Below are 18,636 nucleotides of genomic sequence, written 5' to 3' on the forward strand. Positions count from 1 at the left end.
TGCCCTGCCATAGGCAATCCTGCATTCCCTCCAGGTACGTACTCTGGACCATTTAGTGGCCTCTTTCAGGAATCCCATTTCCTGACTGGATACAGTTAACTCTCTCGACTCTCATGTCTGAGGTTGCCACAGGCTGTAATTGGTACACATTTGATACATAGTACAGCCTTACACCTGCTACGAAAAGTCACAGAACCCTGGTTTGCATCCAGCATCAAGGCAGACGTGTTAAGTCATGTTGAAAAATGGCACAAAATTGCACAGTATAGATACATTGATACAAGCTGCCTTTGTAAGCACAAAGGCTCATTCAGATAAGCAGCTCATCACTTTGACCTTCTGCTACAAGTATGACAGACTCTGTTCTCCGTCAGGGCCAAAATACTGCAAGGCAACCTAGGTAGGTGCTAAGGGCTTAATTTTGCAAGTTGGGTTGTAATAGTAATGGGATATGTGAACATGTTTTTTCAGGAAGGGGGCCTAAAAAGGTGTTATCCTGCCTAATGCACGGTTTATATTCTCAATCCAGGTGTGATTTCTAGAGATAAACAGAGCCATCTTCAAACACCGCAGTTTAATAGGAAAACCTAGGCTTTAATGTTAAAAATGACAGCCAGGCAACAATCTTTTAAGGGTAAGTTCACAATGGCAGCCTGCATAAATATGCAAATAAGGAGTTCACTCAGACTCTACATGTGACATGCCTGTTCCAAGCCAAAGTACTGAAAAAACTTCTGGACGTACTGCCCCAGACCACAAGACTACTTTCAAGGAATTCACAAAGACAAATTATCATATAAAGTCTATGAAACTTTATTCAAAAAGTTCATATTTTCTCACTAACATTCATGGTCATCTGTCTAAACATTGCTGTGCAAAAAAGTTTTAGGAAGGTGTGAAGAAATGCTGTATTTACTGGTTTATTTTTATCAATTTAAAAAATGCAAAGTGAGCGAACAGAAGAAAAATCTAAATCAAATCAATATTTGATGTGATGACCTTTTGGCTTCAAGACAGCACCAATTCTGACATGTGCACACTTTGGACACTTGAAAAGTCAGGGATTTTGTAGAATTAAAGTCAGGTTTATGATTACCCAATTATTCCAAGCAGGTGCGAATGATCATCAATTTCATAAGTAGGTTGAAACACAGTCAACTGAAACAGAAACAGCTGTGTAGAAGACAACACTGGGTGTGAAACAGCCAAACTCTGCTACTATGGTTAGTTCTACTGCATCCGCAAGTTCTCTAAACGGTAAAGATTTCAAAGCAGACTGGGGTACATCAGCGCGACTATTCATGCTTCATTCCTCCATAAAGTTAGTAAAATTAATAATGATGTCCACCACTAGATGCCACCAAGGTTCCTGTACAGGCACCCATTAAGAACAGGTATACTCATCAAACCTGAATGGCTCCTACTTACAAACTAAGGGAGAAACAAGAAGTGAAGAAAATCTACCCCTAGCAAGGGATACTCAATCCTTTAAGAGTTACCATGGGAAAAAGGTGTCTCCACTGAAGGTTTGTCACCAATTCTTGTTTCCACAATAACCCATAATTTTCTAAATAAAATTGTCACAGGGACAGAAAGTGAGGTGAAATGTTCTGAACAGAAGTACAGACAACAAAACAAACATTACAGTGGTGTTAACTCTTCCCTATGCTATCCAAAAAAACTACCGTATTTTCCGGCGTATAAGACGACTGGGCGTATAAGACGACCCCCTACTTTTCCTGCTAAAATGTAGTGTTTGGGCTATACTCGCCGTATAAGACTACCCCTCTTCCAATGCACACCAGTGGGAGGAATAGTGCCCCATCATTGGTGTCAGTGGGAGGAATAGTGTCCCATCATTGGTATCAGTGGGGGGAATAGTGCCCCATCATTGGTATCAGTGGCAGGAATAGTGCCCCATCATTAGGATCAGTGGGGGGAATAGTGCCCCATCATTGGTATCAGTGGGGGGAATAGTGCCCCATCATTGGTATCAGTGGGGGGAATAGTGCCCCATCATTGGTATCAGTGGCAGGAATAGTGCCCCATCATTGGTATCAGTGGCAGGAATAGTGCCCCATCATTGGTATCAGTGGCAGGAATAGTGCCCCATCATTGGTATCAGTGGCAGGAATAGTGCCCCATCATTGGTATCAGTGGCAGGAATAGTGCCCCATCATTGGCATTAGTGGCAGGAATAGTGCCCCATCATTAGTATCAGTGGGGGAAATAGTGCCCCATCATTGGTATCAGTGGTAGGAATAGTGCCCCATCATTAGTATCAGTGGGAGGAATAGTGCCCCATCATTGGTATCAGTGGGAGCATTTCTCCCACTGATACTAAATGATGGGGCACTATTCCTGCCACGAATGCCAATGATGGGGCTCCGCCCCCTCGCCGGTGATTGGCCACCTGTGTGCCTTTCCTGAGCTACAGTTCTGGCGCCCAATCACCGGTGAGGAGGCGGAGCCGAGCAGCCGCGCGAACATCCAGTGGCCGAACTGAAGGAGCAGCCGCGCTTCCTGGACAGGTAAGAAACAGCCCCTGCCCACCCCTGTACTTAGTGTCCCTTCCGTTGGAAGGGGGGGGGGGCGGCGGCACCGCGCCGCCCCCTAAAGAGTGTCAGTATGCCGTATACCGGCGTATAAGACGACCCCCGACTTTTGAGAAGATTTTCAAGGGGTAAAAAGTTGTCTTATACCTAAAAAAATAATACCTGCTCCAACTTGCATACAAATTCAACTTAAGAACACATACACACCCTATCGTGTTTGTAACCCAGAGACTGCCTGTACTCTCCAGAAGGATGGGTGGGCATACCCCCACTATATAGAGACCACTTTAAATTCCATTAAGTTTACCAACACTTTGTGTTGTCTTGGCAGCAGTAGACGTTAACGGTTTCAAAACTTTTTTTTGGCATTGCACATCCCGCGACTTTGTTTGCTCGATTGCAGTGCATTTGTTGTGCAGAAAACTGCGTCTCAATCGCAGCAAAAATGCTCCATGTTTGAAATGAATTGCACCTGAACACACGAATGTGCATTTTCAAATCACAGGCAGAATCGCAGAGATTCTGCCCACTATTTGAAACGACCTAGTGTGAATGGAGCCTAAGTGGGCCTCCAAAATCTCCCCTTCTTGGACTAATGGCTAATGCCGAGCACCTGCTCTGTGATTACCTTTGATGAGCAAACCTACCTTCATTCCTAAAAGCTCTATTACAGCCAAAAGTTATTTTAGGATTGGACAGAGAGAAGAAGGGTTAGAACCTTTCACATGAACTTTCTGCTGTGAGCAGAAATATAAACATTTAAAATGCATCTATATTTAAAATATTTTTTAACCTAATCTTGCCCACTCCTTTCCGTTTTAAAACAATTGCTGGAGAAGGGCTGAAGGTAAGTATAGCACCACGTTGGAAGCACTCAGGAATCTTGCGGAATGCATGTGGGGCCTTTGTGCTGACCTCGTATCAGGAACAGACAGCAAAAAAGAAAAAATATTAGGCAGGATTAAAACTTCCTACACCCCTTAACTGTAACTATTTAGTTTTGACTAAATAAATCATGTTTCAGGACCAACACTGAAAAGATCCCAGATGTGAAAACACTAGGTGGCACTTTTAACTGAACCACACAAAATACAACATTCACAAATTCAAAAATGGAACTAAAGAAAACATGAATTACCTCTTTGGTGACTGGATGCGTGACACAATCCTCCATGCTTGAGAATCTGGACTATTGCAGTATTCCCGCAACTCTTCTAACCCTTTCCTTGTCTCTAGCTCCCCTTGCTTCCGGTATTCTTCCTCTGTCAGAAAGCGTGGTGGGCTGGGTTTTACTCTTGATTTAGACACCTTTCTGAAATGTCAAAAGCAAAATGAATTTTCTGCAATTTGCCCAATTTTTCACACTTAACATTTTACCATGTAAAAGGTGATAACCTGCTTTATACTTTTACCAGTTAGCAATAAAACATATTAAAAGTGCCACCTGCAGGCTGACATTTTTCTGACAAATAATGTTAGGCAGAGTGAGGAAAGACTAGCAGCCTTTGCTGAAGGTACTTCTATACAGAGCAGCACTGATGTACTGCTCATTGGTGGTGCCCAAAGAAAGCTGAGAATTGAAGCAGGTATCAGACCAGTCACCCAACATATTATTAAGTGTTGTTGCATGGCAAGACCACTTACTGTTATCTCACATATATATTCTTATTATTATAGCCCAATTTACCACCCTAACTCCTCCCACAGTTTTTACACTACATAGACAGCAATATAACGTGCGGATTGTTCCTGATTGGTGTGCTATTACTTTGTGGAACGTTTCGCCAAATGGTTCACGAAATATCGGTGCTTTTGTGGTGAAATCGGTCCCATAGGAATGAATGGCAGAATGTTCAAAACTAGAGTGGGAGCTGACAAAAGCTAGAGTGTGATCTGAAAAATCAGGACATGATTTCTACACTGCCACCACTCCCTCAGTTTCAAGCCCACCTACACAAATCTTATATCAAAAAGTTCAGCTATCCCTGCTGCCACTAAAAATGTCCACGGCTAAGCCATAGTCCTGATAGTTTTCACAATATGACCATTTGTTTGCAACTCACGCCGCCCATTGACATTCATTGAAACTCCACTCTAGCCACCTCAAATTTGAAGGGCAATTTCTAAACTGCGACTGTGCCTTCATTTTTAGTATTTCAGAGACATACTATGCATTAAATGTAGGTCTGGGTCTTGTGATTCTCACAATATAAAGCTCTTCGGTGTAGGATTTATAATTTTTAAACTACAACCGTTTGAAAATGGCAACTGCCAGTGAAGTGAGCAAGTTGGAACAGTTTGTTTTTAACCACTCTTCTCTGCCCTTGCTGTAGAGTGAGTTGCCATAGGAACCCAGGTGTGTGACACTCCACCTACTCCAGTTGTAGACTACTGGTGGAGGCAAGAACACCTCACACAATTTCCCCAGAAATTGTAGCTTTTCTAGTTAATATTATTATACAGTATTTATAAAGCGCCAACAGTTCGCTCAGCGCTGTACATTACAAAGGGGGATAGAATCAGCACATATGATTTTTTAATTGACAGCAACTGTGCGGCCGCTTGGCGTCTAGGCCCAGACGCTGGGAGGCCGCACATTTGTGTGCGGCCGGCATGAAGAGGTTAAGGGGGGAAGAGAAAAAAAAAAAAAGCTAAACTCCTCAGTTTCGAAGCAGTCAAAAACTGAATGAACTTTGGAATGGTTAATGAGAAGTTAACAGCTATACTGCTAGACACACGATACGTTCCTCTGGTTTTGGCAACTTTGGACTAACAGCCCAGCCATTTAGATTTGACATCGCCCTTCTGTCGCTTTAACGACCTTCTACTGTGATCCTCCGGGACCCTTTTTCCTTTTCCTTCGTTCTCATCTGCTCTTCTTTTTTATTCTGTAATTGAGCTGAGTATTTTTCTTTTTGGCACCTTAAGTGTTTTGTATAAAATCGCTGGACCCCTTCTGGGCCCAAAGGATTGGTGTATCCATTCTTCTCTTATGGGGTTATACATAACAATTTGCATGCTGTTCTAATGCCTGCCTATGGCTTCACATGCTATTCAATACTGCACTCTATGCATCTCATCATTTAATTACACATTGTAATTGCATTTTTTGCTTCTGTAACAGTGCATTTATTACGCTTTATGTTAACCAAAGGAACTGTATGTTTATTTCCTCTTCACGGTTATTTCTACCTTTGGAAATATCTGAATTTGGCCTTTAACCAGGTTTGTCCAACTGCAGGACCGCCACTGGAAATCATGGGGCCCTGTAGAGCCTGCCCTCCTACCTGGTCTGCACTCAGGAAGCAGGGAACAAGAATGTGGCATGCACAGTACACTGTGGGGAAATTTTGGTGTGGTAACATTGCAGTGGGAGGGGTCTAAAACAGTACAGACCACAGGGGTCAGATGTGTGTGACATACAAAAGATGTGTAAAATGTACAACATGCTGGCTTCAGGAGAATGTACCCCAACAGTGTGCAGGGGTCAGGAGTGGGTGGCATACAGAGTGCAGGGGACAGGAGTGGGTAAAGTCTTTTTAGGAGTCAGGAATATGCAAAGTATATAGTACAGCCTGCTGAGTAGTTGCAAAAGGTTACAGCAGTCGTGACGTCACTTCCCTTTGACGCGTTTCGTCACCTGACTTAATCATAAAGGGTGCTTAAGTCAGGTGACAAAACGCGTCAAAGGGAAGTGACGTCACGACACACAGCACAACCGGAAGTTGTCCGGCGGCCATCTTTAGTCTTGGAATCCGCTCACACAACTACAGGGACAGCGTTCCTGAAGATCTACAGAGGGTTTGGCTGTGCTGATTTTATTCATGTATGTTTTATATGAACTATTTCTATTAAAAGTTTGCTTTTATGAAGAAAGCTGTATGGTTGAGTTCTGGTGGTATTACCCTGGAATAAGCGTTTGAGAGGGACATTGTGGAATATATCTTGAGGGACTTTACTACTGCAGCTTGGCTGGTGGCAATAAGTGGATGGATATATAGATGAGGAATCTATAAAGTGATCTCCTGAATGGGATCTAAATGCTGGTTTTTGCTGCATTTCTGGTAATGGTATATTATCCATTAGATGTGGGCACTCTCACGGTTTGACACTGCATGCAAGTGTTATTCAGGTTTTCACACTTATACTCACTCTTCTTCACTATGTGTGGTTTAGTGTGGTTCACATGCGTGTGGTTCAGTGTGATTCACATGCGTTTGCAGTTTTATTCTATGCATCTAAGGTATTACACTATGTGAGTTCTCCTTTTTTTTGAGGTTCGATCTCCACAAATAATTGGGACCATCACTTTGCTGGAATACCACTCTGCTGATTGCTCTTAGGACTTTTCATATTTAAGTTTTTGGACATTTATTTTGGACATTTCTTATTTTTAATTTTTATTTTTTTATTTTTATTTATCTGTTGTTTATTAGTACTTTATATAACTTGATTTTTAGGGCTGAACTTTAAATTAATTAAATTGCCATGAAGCACAGCATGTAGGATTACTCCATCTGCACAATCACTAGTCTCGTCTCTGCCTTGGATGCCTGCTGAACAAATGGGACTTGGGGAAGTTTATTTTTAATTGCTGCAGACTGCAAGATTACTCCAGGGTGCCCCAAAGTAAAGGATCCCCTCTCCTCTTGAACCGCTTGCTGAATTAGAAGGCTGGCTCTATTCTCCTATTGGTGGCCCCTGTTTCACTGAACAACACTTTTGAATCAATATCGTATTCCATCTATCTACAAGGGAATGTTTAGTAACAAACCTGTAAAGATTGTATGCCCAGTGTATAGGATACTCGATCTGTTTCGTGCAAAATGCAATTGCCATCATAGACAGTGCTACATGGCGCACTTGGACACCAACATACATTAACAGCAGACCAACTAGTTGCAGCGTCCAATTGAGCAGATTGATACTCCGCTCATTTTCTAGTGGCCCATATCTGTAACAGACAGCAAAGCTGACAAATCCCACAATGCAGAGATAGCCTAAAAAGGAGAGAGGAGAAAAAAAAAAGAAAAAAATTACCGTATCAATCATAATAGAATACAATATACAGTAGCTTGATAACAGCCTAGCAGGAGTTTTTACCCCTTTCCTACTATATAAAAAAGGAAAAAAAGAAGGTTTTGGCTTTAGATATATACTATATTGCCAAAGGTATTGGGACACCTGCTTTTACACAGACAAGAACTTTAATGGCATCCCAGTCTTAGTCCATAGGGTTCAATATGGAGTTAGCTCACCCTTTGCAGCTATCACAGATTCAAATCTTCTGGGAAGGCTGTCCACAAGGTTTAGGAGTGTGTCTATGGGAATGTTAGACCATTCTTCCAGAAGTGCATTTGTGAGGTCAGGCACTGATGTCGGATGAGAAGGCCTGGCTCGCGGTCTCCCCTCTAATTCATCTCAAAAGGTGTTCTATCGGGTTGAGGTCAGGACTCTGTGCAGGCCAGTCAAGTTCCTCCACCCCAAACTCGCTCATCCATATCTTTATGGACCTTGCTTTGTGCACTGGTGCGCATGCAGATTGGAACAGGAAGAGGCCATCTGCAAACTGTGCCCACCAAAGTTGGCAGCATGAAATTGTTCGAAACGTCTTGGTATGCTGACTCCTTAAGTTCCCTTCACTGGAACAAAGGGGCCAAGCTCAACCCCTGAAAACAACCCCACACCATAATCCCCCCTCCACCAAAAACTTTACACTTGGCACAATGCAGTCAAGCAAGTACCATTCTCCTGGCAACTGCTAAACCCAGACACGTCCATTGGACTGCCAGACAGAGAAGCATGATTCATCACTCCAGAGAACACGTCTCTACTGCTCTAGAGTCCAGTGGTGGCATGCTTTACACCACTGCATCCAACTCTTTGCATTGGACGTGGTGTAAGGCTTGGTTGCAGCTGCTTGGCCATGGAAACCCATTTCATGAAGCTCTCTACGCACTGTTGTGCTAATCTGAAGGCCACACAAAGTTTGGAGGTCTAACTATTGACTCCGCAGTTGGCCAAGTCTGCACACTGTGTGCTTCAGCATGCCCTGACCCCGCTCTGTCATTTTACGTGACCTACCACCTTGTGGCTGACTTGCTGTTCCCAGTTACTTCCACGTTGTTATAATACCCCTAACAGATGACTGTGGAATATTTAGCAGCAAGGAAATTTCATGGAAGGACTTAATGCACAGGTGGCACATATCACAGTACCACGCTTAAATTCACTGAGCTCCTGAGAGCGACCCATTCTTTCACAAATATTTGTAGAAGCAGTCTGCATGCCTAGGTGCTTGATTTATACACCGATGGCCATGAAGGTGATTGGAACACCTGAATCCAATGATTTGGAGGAGTGTCCCAATACTTTTAGCAAAATAGCATACTTTAAAAAATAAATAAATTATAATAGGATAGCTTACTTAGGCTAGGTTCACACATGTACAGGTGGTTGCAGATGCAGGACAGCATGTGCTATAATAAAGTGCAGTGCTATAAAATCATGACATGCGTAATGAAAAATGACAATAATATGCGTGAATGACAACCTATAAGATACCACAAGAAACCACAATACAAGTCCAATGTGAGAAAGCCACGCAAAGCCCACAGATGGTGAAACAGAAAAGTGAAGGAAGAAAAGAAAAAAAAAAAAAAGAAAAAAAAAAAAAAAGACTCCAGCCAGTGGGAAAAAAGAAACCTGGTTAAGAACGTGCACTACAGCTCCTTACCAGATTGTATTGACCACTGTATAAACAGATAGGTCTTGAAAGGTTTGAATGATCGCATCCAATATCTAGCATCCTCTGGCAGATGAGTGTGGAAAAATGCCTCCCATTTTGCCTATATCCTCAGCATGTAACCATGTTCACCCAATATCAGAATAATGATGTAAAGATTATATCAGACCACCAGTCTATTCCTAATGGCCAGCAACTGAAGCCGGATCCCCCAGCAAAGCCAAACTCAGTATGTAAACTGCATCTGTTCCCACACCAGCAACCAAAACGTGCTGCTCCTTTGCAGACATGTGGGGCTACCATTCATTCTTAATGGCACCCAAACGTATCTGTAAACCCAGGGCATTTTTGGTTATAGGAAAATCGCATGCAAAAGCACCATGGGATTTCCCTGCAGCTGCATTTTTAAAAAAAGGCACATTAACCTTTTTTCTGACTGAAAATGCAAATGCAGCTCAAAGAGCCACATAGATGTGAACCTAGCTTTACATTTTTAAATATCGAGTGTGCCTCGCAGCACGACTACTGTTAACAACAAAAACTTTGGACTGTCTGCAGCTCAAAGAGCTGTCTGAAGGATTTACGCTTGAAACTGTCATGAGATGAGGCCTGAAGCATTCACCTGGTAAAACATGGAGAACATGTGAACTGAAGACCAGGGGGAAGCCTTGCAAAGCCGAGAAACAGTAGCCAGATGCCAATAAGCCCAAGAGGCACTTACATATCTAGTGGAGTGTGCCTTGACAGGAAAACATGGCACTTGATCTTTCAGAGCAGAGGTTTGTGATGTTTTACCAAAGTCCCTGAGAAATGGTGGAATGAAAAGCTTGTTCACCCTTACGGGGAAAATTAGGAATGACAGAGTGGGCCAGTCTTTCTAAAGGGAAGCAGTAGCTGCAAGGCAAATTCTCACAGCATGGAGGTACATCCAGGCAATGAAGGGAGATTCCTTCTCAACTCCTGCACATTGTACCCAGGACCCCTTCCCTAGTCCCACAGGCTAGAAACCGTCATGAGGATCTTTCAGATAAGAAGAAAGGACTTTTCTGGTTACAGAGCAGGACTCAAAAGGTATCCAGGGACAACCTTGTTCTTGGTGCCAGACAAATCAGTCTGTCCAAGGATTAAACTGACTTGTCCCATAATGACAGAATCTTGTGTTGTAGAGGTCTGCAGTGGAACTGAGCAAAATGGTAGCCTCCTTCGAGGCAGTCCCAGGACTCTCAAGCAGATACAAAGAGGCAGGCAACTTCTGCACTAAAAAATGCAAGTCAAGCAGCAAAGAGTTTGAAGTCTCTCCTTGGGTAGAAATTCTCTGACTTGAGCTATGTTCGTTAGACCTAGATATTCCAAGCGATGAGTCTGTTCCAGCGCTGGTATCAGAAGTTTTAGAACCCAACCAAACCCCTGCAAACTCACTACGGTAACAGCTATGTTGCCAGGCAGAATCCAAACCTACTGTTCCCTCAGCAGGAGGTCATGAGGGATGGGCAGGAGATCAATGGGGATGACCCAACAAGTAAGGCTAGCACAGGGGGTCAGCACCTTGTAAATAGGTGCAGAAGATGGCTGAATGGCAGGTCCACAAACTAAAGTACAGAAAAGCTACATCAAAGTGAAGGAACCATTGAGCTGGAACAATGGGGACAAGCAGGTACATTTAAGATCTTGAGATCAAAGATGGGACGCATGCCCTCTTTTGGTTTAGGAATTGTGAACAGGTTAGAGTAGAAACTCAGGAACCATTCTGCCACAAGGACAGCAGCAATGCTGCTCTGGTCCAGAAAATCCGCCCAGGGTTGCATGGAGATCTGAAAATCTCTGCAGAGTCCCAGGCAGATTGGAAGTAATTGGGGAGGGGGCTGGGAGTGAAACTCCAGCTTGTTTCCCTTGGAATCCAACTCCCACAACCAAACATCTGAGATGCTGGCTATCCAAATGTCAAAATAGGCTAAATGATATCCCCCCACTCTGGAAAGTGGGTTCACCTTCATCCTAAGGATTTATCAAAAGGTTGGGGGGGGGGGGGGGACTCTAAAGTCTAATATCTGCAGGTGGACTGGGTGCCAGAAACCAGCAACAAATGGGGACTCTTCTTGGCCTTGTGAGTCTTCCCAGACTGAGCCCTGGGCTTCTTTTGCTGAGGAAGATGGATACTCTTCCCAGCGATGACATCCTTGATGAGGACATCTTGGAAGAGGCATTGTTTTCTCAAGGGCATGCAAAATAAGGACTGTTTGGTCTTCCCATGTTTATTCACAAGAAACTTGGCCAGTGTTTGACAAATTAAGGCTGTAGCCAAGACAGGTTCCAGTGCAGGGTGGTCCTTAACCGCTAGCCTACAGGGCACTTATACCCCCTTCCTGCCCAGGCCAATTTCCAGCTTTCAGCGCTATCGCACTTTGAATGACAATTGCGCGGTCATGCAACAATGTACCCATATGAAATTTTATTTTTTTGTGACAGATACAGCTTTATTTTGGTGGTATTTAAATCACCTCTGGGTTTTTTATTTTTTCTTAAACAAACCAAAAACCACTGAAAACTTTGAAAAAAAAACCAAAACGTTTTTTCTTAGTTTTTGTTATAAAATTTTGTAAATAAGTGATTTTTCTCCTTCACTGATATGCGCTAATGAGGCTGCAGTGATGGGCACTGATAGGCTGCACTGATGGACACTGATAGGTGGCACTGATGGACAATGAGGAGGAGGCACTGATAGGCGGCACTGACAGGCAGCACTGACTGGCACTGATATGTGGCACTGATAAGCACTGACACAAGGCATTGAAGGACAGACAGGTGGCGCTGCTGGGGCTACACTGATCATCAGGGCACACTGAGCATCAGTGCCCTGATGATCAGTGTACATGTCCCCTCCATGGAAATCCGATTACCGGCTCTCCTCTCGAGCTGTCACGCAGACAGCTCGAGGAGAGAAATGCCGATAAACGGCATTTCCCTGTTTACATGTGATCAGCTGTGATTGGACACAGCTGATCACATGACCAAGCCGACATCTTCAGGCTCTTTCCGTGATCATATGACGTCCTCCCAGAATGAGAGAACCACCTTGCGCCCGTCATATTACTATATGGCGGGCGGGAGGTGGTTAAAGGTGGATGCATTCTCCACTGAGATGATATATACTTGGTAATGGTGGGATATTGCCAGATTTACAGGAGCAGCTCAGTTTTTACCTACATCCTCCTCAAACAAACTGGTTGATGCATAGAAGGTACAAAAATCTTAAAAAAATTATAAGTGCTTGTGAGCTACTATGGTATATGACAATTGTGTTAAATTGATCAATTAACTAAATAAAATATACACACACTTGGTTCGCTGACACTCAATACTAACTCAAATAGTGCACGTGACTAAATATAAAATACAAAAAATTGTGCTGCACTCCAATCATTAATATTCAAAAACTAACCATGTGATCCAACATCAAATAAATAAAATTAGATATATATAGAGATAAAGATAGAGATATAGATAAACAAGGTTCCAGCTACATTGCTGATGAGGTGGTCTCTATATGCAGGTTTACAGGATCAGATGCTGTAGGCACCACTTCAAAACTCCAAGCACAGCTATTAGCCTCTACCACTGCTGTGCCTAAGCTTGCCGAGACCTTTCTGATGCACCCACTATTTGTTGTATTCCTGTATGAAGAGTGGAAAAATCCTGACACGATTTTTGTACCTAAATATAAAATACAAAAAATTGTGCCACACTCCGATGATTAATATTCAAAAGCTAACTGTGATCCAACATCAAATAAATAATATATATATAAAAAAGTGAACAAAAATGATTGAGCTATAAATATGTGATATATCAAAAATAGTACAAATTATACATGAAATTATTTAAGAAATCTGCATAAAAAAATGAATCTATCTATAGTGTCCACTCTGTGTTATTATTCTGAAAATCAAGCATCAATAAATGGATTGAATGCAATTTTCCTATGCGCTCACCTCAATTTTAGCCTCACTGATTATTAGGCTAAAACAGCTTTTTGTCCTACAAGGACAGATGAGAAGTTTTCCTGTGGCAGATATCGTTCCCAGATTATGGAGTGAACGTTGTAATATTATTCCACCTGGGGTCTCTCAGGTTAGCGGATCCCTATTTTGGATGTGGATGGATGGATTTCTCCCTTTCTCCTCCAGGGGTCTACTCCTTCCTTTTGTCTCCTCTCTCCAGTAATTTGTACAATATAAAAAACGCTTAATGGAATAGCAGAAAACCTCTGTGGGTGCTCAGCACACTTCCTTTACTCGCCGTTAGATCCAGACAGCGCCGTGAAGTCAGAGCCCCTCCCCTACGCGTTGCGCCACCGGGTCACGTGGCTTCATCAGGGTGATACGATACCAGGTATATGTATGTATATATATATATATATATATATATATATATATATATATATATATATATATATATATATTCATTTTTTTATGCGGATTCCTTAATTTCATATATCATTTGGACTATTTTTGATGATACATCATATATTTACAGCTCCGTAATTTTTAATATATATATATATATATATATATATATATATATATATATATATATATATAATTTTTTGTATTTAAGTACAAAAATCTTGTCAGGATTTTTCCACTCTTCATACAGGAATACAACAAATAGTGGGTGCATCAGAAAGGTCTCTGCAGACTTAGGCACAGCAGTGGAAGAGGCTAATAGCTGTGCTTGGAGTTTTGAAGTGGTGCCTACAGCATCCGATCCTGTAAACTGCATATAGAGACCACCTCATCAGCAATGTAGCTGGAATCTTGTTTAAAGAAAAAAGTTGCTAGCAAAAAGGTTAGACTTTTCTCAGCAGAGCAGAGAAAAGACATCCATTCTCTAAAGGATACAAACAAAGAACTGAGGAAAACTAAGAGTTACAGGGGTTATCCTACACTAGCCCACAATGTTTTTACTTGACAATGTCCAATCCTCCTGTCGGTGGCAAGATAATCAAAAGTTCAAGAAACATTTTCTCACTCAAGGGTTTAGTTACAATACAACCACTCCAGCTGAGAAGACTCACATCCTCTCTTCTTTCCTGCTACCAGAAAGAAAAGAAATACCTGGAACCATCCAGGTATGTGGGCATATGCACTGGTGTTTGCCAACTGTACAAGAAGCTTGCACAAGGCTTCCATTTATTGCTGCTGGCATCCAAGACAGTGGATGGGGAGCTGAGATTTAAATGAAAATCCAGAAGTAGGAATGTGACACTATAAGTGTAAAGATAATGAAATTGAACAAAGTACATCATTCTGTACTGTGTATTTGCCTCTATCCAAAGCACCAAGTGTAATTTATCTTTGCTGTCTTGTTCTTCTGCTATCTGCATGAGTCACTTTTGACAGCTTTTCCCAACACAAGAGATAAAAAGGTAATTGGCTAGGAGAGCTCCAGCACACATTCTGTGACTGATACACTTTGTACTGCATGTTCTGTGTGAAAGGGGGGTGGGTGTCTCCCTTCCCTCTCCTCAGAGCTCCCCTCACTGAGATCAGCACTGTGAGACTGTTGCTACAGTCCAGATAAAGTGCTTTGATCAGTGTGTTTTTAGAATGACAGATCAAAAAGCCAGGCACTCAGACAAGTATCCGAAAGAGTGCTTGATAAAAAGACACCACAGTAATGGCTGCTCCAACAACTCTTATGAACTAAATGAGAACCAGCTGCAAAGTCATCAAAAAGGAGCGCTGTCAATGCTGGGTGAGGAATTACGCAGTTAGTGCCCAGTAGTGAAAGGATAAAACCACAGCAGTTTATTGAAAACAATAAAATAACTGCATAATTCCTCATCCAGCAGTGACCGTGTTTTTAGAATGGTCTAAAGAAAAGATGGCTGCAGATAAACAGGTACAACGTACACAGGAAGATTTGATTAATCTCATGTGTATCATCTAAGGCCAGTCACTTCACTGGGTATATGTAAGGATTGTCATCCACCTAAAAGTAGTGGTATTTACAGAAACCAAGGACTGGGAAACACTACGAAGGAGAGATTTTCTTACCAGAGTGCAGGAACTATAGGTAGCAGGCCCAGTGACAAGTGTCTACAGCTACCAAACATATCAGCTTTTTAACTGTCTACTTTAAGACACAAAATACAATCAATGGATATCATAAGCACAAAGATAATAAATACTCTTTTGCAACGACCATTGTAATTACATGAAACTCTTACATACCCAATAGATACTGCCAATATTCTGTGCAGATTCCCTGAAAATTTTTAACCACCAACTGGATAACGTAAAGAGAAAATGACCAACCGCCAACCAGTAACATGTAGAATGGACTTTTCTGAAATGATAAACAATGAAAATAAAACTTGTCTTTGTTACCTTTCATCTTAATCAAGGTATGCATAACTACAAAAAAGTGCTGTATTACATGCAACACCTCTGCTTTTAGTAGTCTGCAAGGTCCTATGGAAGTTCCAGAAACTTCATCAGCTAGGCACCAAGTACCCCCCTACACTTTGGGATTTTTAGCCCCACCTGCTTGTTACATGTCCTACTACAACCAATGATCATTTTTCGATGCACTAATTATCGTGGTAATCGCTATTAACCATCAGACAGCATGCAACAATTAAAAATAATTAAAATGTAAGAGAAAAAAAAAACAAAAACACACACACCACACAAGCATGCCTGAAACATCTACTATAAATGTGAATAATGCAGCGAACATGATTAGCTATAGCATGCCCTGGATAAACAGGAAGCTAAAATGCCCCTTCAACGCTATCCAAAGATAGCATCTACAGGATCAGGAGAAAAAAAAAACCACCACAACTCTTACCTTAGGCAGCAACTTGGATAGCATAAACACAAGAATGAGCATTGAGGCAACCATACCCACGCTTACTCCTGTACTGTAGTAAAAGATCTGACTTCTGTAAGAGGAGAGAAGTATTTCAAGACAGGTGAATTGAACTACAAGATTTCTGAAATTAATAAAATAACTCCTTTATTACTCTTTGTTAAGAAAAGAGATTAAAATCACATTTTATCATTTAAAATTATACGTTTTTTCCCTTTTTAATTATTTTTTAAATAAAAATCATATTATACACTTCCCTGCTTCTGTGCAGTTATTTTGCTCTGAGCAGCTCTGATCCTCCTCTTCTCAAGTCCCCCGCCAGCGCTCCTGGCTCTTCGCCTTTGGCCAGTGCCCCAATAGCAAGCTGCTTGCTATCTGGGTACGATCCTGAGCACCAGTCTATGTGCCCAGAAGACACAGAGCCATGGCTCGGTTCCCCCCCCCCCCCCTCCTTACTGGCTGTGATTGACAGCAGTGGAAAGCAATGGACGCCAATGAGGAGAGACCCAGGACAGTCAAGGCTCCCATGCACATCAAGATATTACGCAGGTCACAAGTTTTTTACATTCATGCATAGAATGCATGTAGGTAAAAAAAATAAATAAATAAAATAAAAAACCTTCAGCCTTTTCAACTACTTGAATATAAAGCTATCAGCAGCAACAAGGAATTAGTACATGGGATGGAATTGGTGCTTATGATATGCAAATACCAACCTTCTTAAGCAGGAATATTCTTGGTGGCACGAAATGGACATACTGTGTAATAACAATAGGGTATGATACAGCAGCTTGTCAACAGGAGTTACAAGCTTGCATTAGTGCTTTGCCACACATAGTTTAAGATTCAAAGAGAACACAATGTGCTTTATCAATAAAGGAATTTACCCACCTCCTGCTCCTCTATTACCTGTAAAGCCAGGTAATGCAAAAAAAAAAAAAAGGAGTAGTCCATCTGGACATAAAAAGGAGTACTGTGATTGTTGCAAGTGTTAACACATACACATTTACAGTTTCTGCACATGCACTTGATAAAAGAAAAAAAAAAATATTGTATCTGATGCTAGATTCACATTCAACTTTTAGTAAAGTATGCAATGTTTTAAGCCCAATATAAAATGATGGGGGGGACCGATTGTTTAATAATCTGATAGTAAACAGCTTTCAAGAGCCAATCTCAACAGTTCACGAGAAATTATCCAAAGGAACAAGCACAAAAACTTCTCGTTTAACACAACGAACAATCTGGGGCCTCATTTATGCACATTTCAATCTGAACTAAGTTAATCTTCCTTACCAACCCCCCAAACCTTCATGCTAGTTTGAGTATGCCCAGCATACTTATGGGCCACATGGGAGACTTGGCAGTAGAAGGGCAAGCCAAAATATGACCGCAGCTCAAGTCAGAATTTGCATACACAAGGCCTTAGTGTTTTGGGGCTCTCAGGCACAAAGCTGCAGGTTCATACAGACATCTGTAAGGCTACTTTCACACTACAGTGCTTCAAAAAAACGCACAGCACATTTTAAATGTGTTGCATTACAGCGCAGATGTGTGAATAGCTGGTTGTTATGGACCAAAGATACAGAATGCAGGACTTTTCAAACCGCAGCGCAACACAGTGATGTGAAACGCCTCATAGGATTTAAAGACAAATCATTTTGCTGTGCTTCTTTTCCCCACCGAAAATTTGCGTTCCAGTGTGGCAAAAGCGCATCAGTGGAAAAGGGGTCTTAGGGACTGAATTCCATCTGTACTAGTTTTATTATGACTAGTTACTTAGTAAACTGAAGCATAACTGTTTGACAAACTTGCATAACCTACCTACTAAGTGTATCTCCATAGAAAAACAATAGAAGACCAAAAAGGAAAACCAGGAAAAGCTTGGGGTCAAACCCTGGAAAAAAAAAATATATTGAATTGTACATAGAAGACATTTTAAAACCTACTTAAAAACATATCAATCTGGTAACAGATATTCACTTCCCTGCTAAGAAGCAAAAGCTAGGACAGACACAATCCTCACACTGGGGTTGATTAAAAAAGTAGAATATGTTCATTTTCAAAGTGAATTCTCAGTCTGCAAAAGCAACTTTCACTTCTCAATAAAATGAGGTGAACAAAGTGAAAATAACCTTTACAAAGATCATCCAACAACGTGGCATAGGAGCAAAAAAAATAAAAAATTTAATTTCACCTCATTCACTAGACCAAATAAAGGAAAGTATCACTTTGCTTAGTAAAAGAGTTGAAGTTGTGGCAAAAAAAATTATTTTTTAAAAATCCATTATTATTCTAAGTCTTCTTGCACGTGATTGTGAGTAGTCTTACCAAAGTGCATTTTCACTTTGTTTTATCTCACCTGCTTGAGACAAGTCTAAAATGCTCTACTTCTATAATAAATCAGGGTCACTATAACTAAAGTTTGAAGGGGCAAGTAAGAAATTGCCTGCACATTGCCGT

The 18,636-nt window shown here is 41.5% G+C and overlaps 1 protein-coding gene across 2 annotated transcripts in view; it reads right to left on the minus strand.

Annotated features, from left to right (window-relative positions):
- Window positions 1-18,636, minus strand: part of NEMP1 (nuclear envelope integral membrane protein 1) — a 49,700-nt gene that overhangs the window by 10,468 nt on the left and 20,596 nt on the right. For both annotated transcript variants that reach the window (XM_089681069.1, XM_089681077.1), the window contains exons 4-8: window positions 17,998-18,070; window positions 16,153-16,246; window positions 15,534-15,648; window positions 7,330-7,555; window positions 3,694-3,867 (exon numbers count right to left, since the gene is read on the minus strand). In XM_089681069.1, coding sequence (XP_089537195.1) covers window positions 3,694-3,867; window positions 7,330-7,555; window positions 15,534-15,648; window positions 16,153-16,246; window positions 17,998-18,070 — 682 coding nt within the window. The remainder of the gene's footprint in view (window positions 1-3,693; window positions 3,868-7,329; window positions 7,556-15,533; window positions 15,649-16,152; window positions 16,247-17,997; window positions 18,071-18,636) is intronic.

The sequence above is a fragment of the Staurois parvus genome, unplaced genomic scaffold (assembly GCF_062004578.1).
Source record: "Staurois parvus isolate SC_StPar_1 unplaced genomic scaffold, SC_StPar_1.0 ptg000017l, whole genome shotgun sequence".
Lineage (NCBI taxonomy): Eukaryota > Metazoa > Chordata > Amphibia > Anura > Ranidae > Staurois > Staurois parvus.